This window comes from Podarcis cretensis (genome assembly GCF_951804945.1).
Source record: "Podarcis cretensis genome assembly, chromosome: 16".
Lineage (NCBI taxonomy): Eukaryota > Metazoa > Chordata > Lepidosauria > Squamata > Lacertidae > Podarcis > Podarcis cretensis.
In genome coordinates, this window is record NC_137186.1 from 29964921 (window position 1) to 29974411 (window position 9491).

Sequence of the window (9491 nt, forward strand, 5' to 3'; positions counted from 1 at the left end):
TTCTTAACCTGAAGCACTATTTCTGGGTTAGCGGAGTCTGTAACCTGAAGCGTCTGTAACCTGAAGCGTATGTAACCCAAGGTACCACTGTATTTTAATGAATGCAATTATAGTCCACCTTTTCTTCAGAGAACCAAAGGTAACCTACAAGGTTCTCCCCGTTCTCATTTTTTCCTCTCAAACAGCCCTGTGTGGTAGGTTCAGCTGAGAAATGATGACTGGCCCAAAGCCACTGAGGGTGCTTTCAGAGGTCGGGAATATTGTGTTTGTATTCCTGATTATAATAGTAGTGCTCCTGTCTTGTTTTCAAATTTATTTTCCCCCACACTGCAGCATTTCTGTTCACCCACGATTCCCCTGTCAAAACAGCAGGAAAGACTTGCATGCCCCAAGACTTGCTACTTGACCCCCAATATTTTCCAGGTGAAATAGGCTGCCCACAGATTCTATGTGGAATCAAATAGCCTGAAAACGAGTGACTGACATGCTATTTACCATCAGGAGATTGAATACACTGCTGTGTGAATGCAGCCCTGGTGAACTTTGTGGCCAAGTGTTTAATATGCGGTGTCAAATGAGGGAACTTTTTAAAAAACTGTTTAATGTACAGCAGGTTCTGTAGTTCTAAGGTTGCATATCCTGGAAGTAAGCATGTGCTGGCTTGAGACTGTAAAACCCATGATGCAGTGCGATCATGAGTGACAGGACACCTGCATGGGGGGGGGGGATCCATGATCTGTAAGTGAAGCAAGCAATTATATATAGAGTAAGTATGGGAGTGGGGACATGGGTGGCGCTGTGGGTTAAACCACAGAGCCTAGGACTTGCCGATCAGAATGTTGGCGGTTCGAATCCCCGCAACGGGGTGAGCTCCTGTTGCTCGGTCCCTGCTCCTGCCAACCTAGCAGTTCGAAAGCACGTCAAGGTGCAAGTAGATAAATAGGTACCACTCTGGCAGGAAGGTAAACGGCATTTCCATGCGTTGCTCTGGTTCGCCAGAAGCGGCTTAGTCATGCTGGCCACATGACCCAGAAGCTGTACGCCGGCTCCCTCGGCCAATAAAGTGAGATGAGCGCCGCAACCCCGGAGTCGGCCACGACTGGACCTAATGGTCAGGGGTCCCTTTACCTTTAAGTATGGGAGTACAGATGGGCTTAGTTGAAGTTCTGACTGTTTTGTCTAAGTTTTGCCTTGCTGGCGTTTCAGACAGGTTGCCCTGGCTCTCTGCTTTAACCCTCTTTTTCTTGGGCTTCTGTTTGCTTGCAGCTGAAGATTTGCATCCTGGCCAGAAGGGTTGCAGCACGCCAACCAGAGGCCCATCCAGAGAGCTTTTGGCGAGGCAGAGCCAGCTGCAAACCGAGGTTCTAGAACTGCAGAAGGAGACCCTCCAGCTGCAGAAGGAAAAGATCCTTCTGGAGAAAGAGAAACTTTTGCTGGAAATCCTCAAGCTCCGCCGTGACCTGGGCACATGAGAACAGTGTCTGAGAAGTTCTTCTCTTCTCTGAATTTGAGCTTCCCACCGGAACTTGATGCATCTCAGAGGGAGGGCAGGACTCGGAGCCAGACTCAGTGTGGGTGGGGGTGAATCGTCACCACCATTACTGTGCCCTTGAGCATGCACAGAGTGCCTTTCTCATCACCAAGCGCCCGCAAATTACCAATTGGCTTCTGGGCTTAGGAACGGGGCTTTCAGATGAGTCTGGCGACTCCAGTCTCTTTACCCTTTCCATATATCCCATTTGGCCTTCCAGATGTTGATGGAACACAACTCCCAACAGCAAGGGATGATGGGAATTGAAGTCCAGCCACACCTAGAGAGCCAGTGTGGTGTAGTGGTTAAGAGCAGCAGTCTCGTAATCTGGGGAACCGGGTTTGCGTCTCCGCTCCTCCACATGCAGCTGCTGGGTGACCTTGGGCCAGTCACACTTCTCTGAAGTCTCTCAGCCCCACTCACCTCACAGAGTGTTTGTTGTGGGGGAGGAAGGGAAAGGAGAATGTTAGCCGCTTTGAGACTCCTGAAGGGGAGTGAAAGGCGGGATATCAAATCCAAACTCTTCTTCTTCTTCTAGACAACCACACGTCTCCCGATTCTGCCATTTGTCAAAGAGACACTCTACAGATTCAGAACATCCTTCTCATTCACGTAAACAGTGAATTGTTGAAGTTGGTGAACAGCAACGTTCTCCTTCCTTACAGGGCCGGGGAACCATGAGGGCCTCCGTCCGGGGAGCCTTCTGAAGATCGTGTGATTCTGGGCGGAGCCAGAGGCAAAAGTGGGTGGGGAAACAGATTCCGCTTCCACCTGGTGCATTCCATTTGTGCTGCATCCATCCTCCTGGGGTGTCTTCTGTGGACCGCATGGCAGGGGTGGGCGGGGCCAGAGGCAAGTGGGCGGAGCAACAGATGCTGCTCTCACTTTGCATGGCAGGGACAGGAGCCAGGGGCAGATCAGTACAGTGGTACCTCAGGTTAAGTACTTAATTCGTTCCGGAGGTCCATTCTTAACCTGAAACTGTTCTTAACCTGAAGCACCACTTTAGCTAATGGGGCCTCCTGCTGCTGCCGTGCCGCCGGAGCACGATTTCTGTCCTCATCCTGAAGCAAAATTCTTAACCCGAGGTACTATTTCTGGGTTAGCGGAGTCTGTAACCTGAGGCGTATGTAACCTGCTAGGTTGGCAGGAGCAGGGACCGAGCAACAGGAGCTCATCCCGTCGCGGGGATTCAAACCGCCAACATTCTGATCGGCAAGTCCTAGGCTCTGTGGTTTAACCCACAGCGCCACCCGTGTCCCTTTACTTTGAGCTACCTGTCAACAAATGGGCAAGATAGTTCAATAGACTTGTCCGCCTGCTTAGGAACCTTAATCAGGGTTCCCAACTTTGTGGACAAGCCTATGCGTGCTAAATGTGTGGGTGTTGGGGGCGGGCTCATGGTCATGCTTCCCCCTTGTGGAACGTGTGAGAAGGGGGGGTAGAGAATAGTCCCTGATTTCATTTTGTTTGTTTTTATTATTATTTACATTTTTAAAATTTAGTTTTTCAGATTGAAATTTCACATTCACATATCGAACGTACAACATAAAAACAAGATTCCAAAGAAGCTATAGGACTTCCTTCCTCGCCTTCGTGGATCCTATTGTTAATCATTTTCTCCTTCATCTTTTATGATAATCCAAATCTTTGACCTCTCCATAACGTCCAAAATTGTGTCCAGTATCAAAGACAAGTGTTATTCCAATCCAACTAATGATTTTAACTGTTATAAATTTTCCCCATTCCTTATTAAAATGTTGGTGTTCCTGATTTCTGATTCTTCCGGTCATTATAGTCATTTCAGCATAATCCATCTACTTGAACTGCCATTCCTCTCTGGTAGGGAATTTATATTCTTTCCATCTCTGGGCCAATAACATTCATTTTGTTTTTAAATTAGTTTTTACTGAAGATTTTCTAGTGTAACAAACAAACAAATAAAGTACATCTCCACCTTCCAATTCATAGAGTGTTTTCCAGAGTTTGTTGACATTGAGTATGAGGAACTGTTGCCATGTATATTGACCTTATTTTAAAAGCCCTGGCTTGCCCTTGAAAATTCCTGATTGACGGTCCTAATAACGCAAGGAATGTTTTGTTTTTCTTGAACGCCTCCTGCCCTTCTTACTATTATTTGCATTCATCAGCCGCTTTATACAATGAAAAGTCTGAAGGCCACTTGACAAGCTTTAAATCATTAAAACAGCAAGATCCATCCGTCCCACTAAAAGGCAAGCAACACCCTAGGCGGCAACACTAATTAACCAAGGGCCACTAATTAACCAAAAAAGGCCTTGGCATAGGACCAAAAGACTGACAAGGACGGCATGTGGCATGTCTCCCTGGGGAGAGCATTCCATCAATGGGAGGCCATCACAGAAAAGGTGGCTGTTCTCCACCCCTTCTTTGGGATGGGGCAAATGGAGAAAGGCCTCTGATGAACACCACAGGGTCCAGAGTGATTCATGTGGAGAGAGGCAGCTTCTTTCTGGCGGTTTTTGTTTCTCTCAGTGTTCACATGGACTAGAAACTTATTTAATGGATACCAGGAGTTCAGTAATAATAATACAGTCATACGTTGGGTTACAGACGCTTGGGTTGCGTTTTTTCAGGTTACGGACCTGCCAAAACCCGGAAGTACCGGAACGGGTTACTTCCATGTTTCGGGGGTTGCGCATGTGCAGAAGCGCTAAATCGCGCTTTGCGCATGCGCAGAAGCACTGCATTGGGTTGCAAGTGTGCCTCCCGCACAGATCACATTCACAACCCGAGCGTCCACTGTAATAATTTATTATTTATACCCTGCCCATCTGGCTGGGTTTTCCCAGCCACTCTGGGCAGCTCCCAAAAGAATATTAATAATAATAATAAAAGCGATAAAACATCAGACATTAAAAACTTCCCTAAACAGGGCTGCATTCAGAAGCGGCTTAGTCCTGCTGGCCACATGACCCGGAAGCTGTCTGCGGACAAACACCAGCTCCCTCAGCCAGTAAAGCAAGATAAGCACTGCAACCCCAGAGTTGGTCACGACTGGACCTAATGGTCAGGGGTCCCTTTACCTTTACCTTATGACTGGTTAAAGTGGTATGATGCTTCTTTCAAAGCATAGTGAAGATGGGGCCTAAATTGCAAATAAAGTTTCAAAGTTTAATATGCATGTGAGCCCAGCAGAGGGCGATAATATGCAAGCTGACGAAGTCGCTTCCTTTCTGGTATGATTGGTCTGTCTAGCCCCGCATATCCTGCACTGACTGGCAGCAGCTGTCTAGTTCCTGCACAGCCCTACCAGAAAACAGCAAGGATTGAAATTGGGATCTTGTGAACGGCAGCTCTTTCCCTGAACATACCAAGAGGCCTTACATTATTCATTTCTTTATAGGGTTTCTTATCCAGCCTTCACCATATAGTCTCAGGGCAAGTTACAGCAGCAGAATATGTGGACCAGACTAAAACCTCTGGAGACTTTTTATATTATCGGTATTCCTTTATTACATATACAGAAGAAGCATCATTTCCAAGACAACTCACAAGCCCGGCAAATTTGGAACTCTACTTGACAATCAGGGAACACCACTAATATTCTCCCTTCATGTGAAGACAATTCTTATTCTTTTCTTTCATCACTTGGACTTTTGTTATTTAACCCATACGTAACTGTGCTTATTCCACCTGCCTGCTTTGTTGTTGTTGTTGTTGTTTAGTCGTTTAGTCGTGTCCGACTCTTCGTGACCCCCTGGACCAGAGCACGCCAGGCACTCCGGTCTTCCACTGCCTCCCGCAGTCTGGTCAAACTCATGCTGGTAGCTTCGAGAACACTGTCCAACCATCTCGTCCTCTGCCGTCCCCTTCTCCTTGTGCCCTCCATCTTTCCCAACATCAGGGTCTTTTCCAGGGAGTCTTCTCTTCTCATGAGGTGGCCAAAGTATTGGAGCCTCAGCTTCACGATCTGTCCTCCCAGTGAGCACTCAGGGTTGATTTCCTTCAGAATGGATAGGTTTGATCTTCTTGCAGTCCATGGGACTCTCAAGAGTCTCCTCCGGCACCAGAATTCAAAAGCATCAATTCTTCGGCGATCAGCCTTCTTGATGGTCCAGCTCTCACCTGCCTGCTTTACACTTTTGTTTTTCACCTTTTAGTTTTCACCTGTCATTAACAGTGTGAATGTGACCCTACTCTGAGTAAACCTACTGAGATGAACGAGTATGGCCGACTTCTGTTTCATTCATTTCCATGGATCTGCTTTGAGCAGGAATATTGGGATAGGACGAACCCTCATCAGAACATCTATAACCACCTTTCATTTGAAGATATGTGATGTCATGTATACATGCGTGTGCGTGCATGTGTTTAAAATTTCTTGGTTAAAAGGTAAAGGACCCCTGGACGGTTAAGTTCAGTGAAAGGCAACTATTCACAGGGGTCAGCAAACTTTTTCAGCAGGGGGCCGGTCCACTGTCCCCCAGACCATGCGGTAGGTCAGACTACAGTATATTTTGGAGGGGGGGAAATGAATGAATTCCTATGCCCCACAAATAACCCAGAGATGCAATTTAAATAAAAGCACACGTTCTACTCATGTAAAAACACCAGGCAGGCCCCACAAACAACCCAGAGATGCATTTTAAATAAAAGGACACGTTCTACTCATGTAAAAACATGCTGATTCCCGGACTGTCCGCTAGCCGGATTGAGAAGGCAATTGGGCCAGATCCAGCCCACAAGCCTTAGTTTGCCTACCCATGGTTTATGGGGTGCAGTGCTCATCTCACTTTCAGGCCAAGGGAGCTGGCGTTTGTCTACAGACAGCTTTCCGGGTCATGTGGCCAGCAGGACTAAACCGCTTCTGGCACGACAAAACACTGTGATGGAAACCAGAACACACGGAAACACCGTTTACCTTCCCACTGCAGTGGTACCTATTTATCTAATTGCACTGACATGCTTTCAAACTGCTAGGTTGGCAGGAGCAACGGGAGCTCACCCCGTTGCAGGGATTCGAACCGCCAACCTTCTGATTGGCAAGCCCAAGAGGCTCAGTGGTTTAGACCACAGCGCCACCTGCGTCCCTGTAAAAGTTCTTGGTAAACTACCCTGAAGTCCATTTAGGGATTTGTGGTTTGCGTGTATTTAGCAGGAAATAAATAATTTGCAATTCAAACCACTGGTTTTGACCAATAAAGTCTTACATGGCTTAGGATCCTAATACCTCAAGGAACACTTTTGAACTGACCCCGACCCTGAAATCATCACCTGAGGCCCTTCTTTGTGTACCCTCTCCACGGGTGGTCTGGAGAGTTACAACCTAAGAATGGGCCTTTTCTGTGGTGGCTCCCCATTTGTGGAATGCCCTCCCCAGAGCTCCATAATTACATATCTTTAGGTGCCAGGCAAAAACATTCCTTTTTAATCAGGCACAACCATTTTTTGAATGGATGGGATGTTTTGATGCAAAACTGTCTTTCAGATTTGTTCCCCACACCCCCGATGCTGGTTTCAATGTGTGTTTCCTTCTCACTTAAAATATTTTAAGTCTCTTTGAGTCGCCATGGCTGATATGTACTGAAGTTCTTGCCCTGAGCCAGCAGAGGGATACTGTAGTTTTCACTCAGGTCCGCATATGCAAATAAGGAATTGAAAGTGATGTTCAGTGATTGGATAGTTACAGAAAGTGGTTACTGTTGCATTGTAGTGGAGCTCTATATAAGCAGGCTGGCTGAACCCTTCAGTTCAGTTCTGTTCTGGCCTGTGAATAAACAAGAGCTGTCTGAAGAATCGCTGTGTCGTCTGATATGTTCACCCACAACTTAACAATGGCAAAAAAAAGAAGAAGCAACTAATAAATTTAGCAATAATCAATAGCTGGGATTTATTTTCATTTCATTTCTCTCTGCCCTTCTAGCTGTTCAATCTCTCTCTCCCCCCACCCCCGGTCCTTTCATTATCTCATCCAGTAACACCTTCTCTGAGTAAGGGGCTCATGTCACACCAAGCTTTCATTTTGCAAATCATGCTCCACCGCGACACTGCAGGGAGGCAGGGAGGGAATGTGCAGACAGCATGCCAAACTTTTGCACACAGCCATCAGGGATTTGCCTGCAAAGCACGGCTCCATTGTTCCCCATTGCCGATAGGGCTGCAGCTATTCAGATGTGCCAAGCTGACTTTGGAGGTGTCAAATTAATTTGCAATATCACCCTTGTCTTTTTAGTTGACACCAAAGGAAAAGCCCTGGTCTCCTTGGGAAGGGAAATTAGGCTTTGCTCATGAGAGAGAGACTGGTGCTTTTCTTTGCTATTGGTTCCTATGTTTGATAATATTCTGCCTCCCTTCTTTTGCAAGTAGTTTCTGCTTTGCAGGGCAGCGGGGGACTTGGTTAGAAGTTTGAATTGAGTTTAACTTTAAAATATATATTTTAAATGGACACCAGACATATATGTGTAGAAGAAAATAGCCCTTTAAGTGTCCCGGGTCCAAGTTATTCAGGGCTTTAATGGTAATATCCAGGAGGGTATGCTGGCATTTATAAAGACTCTTTGCACACTTGGGAGTATTATGGTGAATCTACCATTTGCCCAAGGATTGCATATATTCATTATTTTGTCCCAAGATAGTCACTGGTTAAATGGGATTTGCAAGTATCTGAAGCAATGCAAAAATGGAATGTGCCCCAAACTGGAGAAAATTCTTAATCCTTCAAACATCTTTGGCAATGTTTCATTCTTTCAATGTGTTTGCAAATTCAAGTACCGCCACAGGCTAGGTGAAAAACTTCACCATTGATTCTAGCCCTTATTCCATAAATAATTTCAGCTGCAACCCCATGCCCATTGACTGGGGAGCAGGGAATGTAAGAAGGCACCCTTTTCACCACACCCAGTGCTTTTGTTTTGCTGCAGTTCACTTTTTGCCAAAAAATGACATTATTTGTCTCACTGTCCGCTATGGCAAAATTGCACGCCTCACGTAATTTGTGAAGTTAATTACAGTGGTACCTCGGTGTCAGGGGTTCAGGAGCAGAAGCACAGGGAAGAGGGGGAGATGGAGAGCGAAGGGGAAGAATCTGAGGGCAGCGTAGGAGAAGATGACAGTGGCCCGAGAGATTCCATGAGCCTCTCCAGCGAATCGGAAGATTCACAGAAGGGGGCGCCAGGGGCCAGGGCCAGGGGATTCCCAAGGGGGACACTCCAGGAGCAAGGGGCCAGCAGGGACTCCCAGAGTAGCAGTTGGAAATCAGGACCAGCTTCCCCACCAGAGCATAGTGGGGGGGAAGAGTCCCAGGTATCGAGGGCAGAGGATTCCACGCCAGCGAGTGAAGATAAGTCAGGGCTGGCCACGCCTCCATCGGAGAGCCAGACAACGGAGGGGAGGTCAGATCCGGGCAGTATCCCGGAAGAGGGAAGCAGTGACAGAAGCAGTGTGACGGTCAGGAGGAAGGTCACTGGGTTGGCGCGAGAGGCAAGTTCAAATGTACAGGAGCGCGGGACAGCAGAGAATGAGGATTGGGAACCAGGTCCTAAAGCCCGCCGGAGACAGGGGGAGGAGTCAGCCGACTCAGCGTCGGAAGAGTCCAGAAAGGGGAAAGCCCCGGCGGGCAGGAGGACCCAGAGGAGGAGAGAACAACGGAAAAGGTGGAGCAGGGCTAGGATCTTAAACTGGTGTCAGAGGGGAGGAGACTCAGACGGGACTTCGCCGGTCTAAGGTTTAAGATGTAGAGCTGCGCGCTGCGGCTTTGGAATGGAAGTTGAACTTCAATAAAGACTTTTGTACATAACGACGATCGGGCGTTGGTCCTCTGTGAGCTGGGACCTAGGGGCAGCTCTGACACTCGGGTTAAATACTTAATTTGTTCCGGAGGTCCGTTCTTAACCTGAAACTGTTCTTAACCTGAAGCATCACTTTAGCTAATGGGGCCTCCTGCTGCCACTGCGCCACCGCTGCACGATTTCTGTTCTCA

General features: G+C 47.4%; 1 protein-coding gene and 1 long non-coding RNA gene across 3 annotated transcripts in view; one reads left to right on the forward strand and one right to left on the reverse strand.

Moving 5' to 3' along the window:
• LOC307204850 (uncharacterized protein) overlaps nt 1-9491 on the forward strand; it is a 90249-nt gene that overhangs the window by 8641 nt on the left and 72117 nt on the right. The window contains exon 3 of one of the 2 annotated variants that reach the window (XR_013833782.1): nt 1267-2340. Coding sequence is in view for 1 of the 2 variants with exons in the window: in XM_079956901.1 (XP_079813027.1) it covers nt 1267-1472 (206 nt within the window). In the remaining variant the exon portion in view is untranslated. Of the gene's footprint in view, nt 1-1266; nt 2748-9491 lie in introns of those variants that run through there. The other variant, XM_079956901.1, reaches the window with a different exon arrangement.
• LOC307205251 lies at nt 5001-5922 on the reverse strand. The gene is made up of 2 exons (XR_013833957.1): nt 5639-5922; nt 5001-5206 (listed from the first exon to the last, which is right to left on the reverse strand). It is a non-coding gene; the product is annotated as an uncharacterized lncRNA (long non-coding RNA).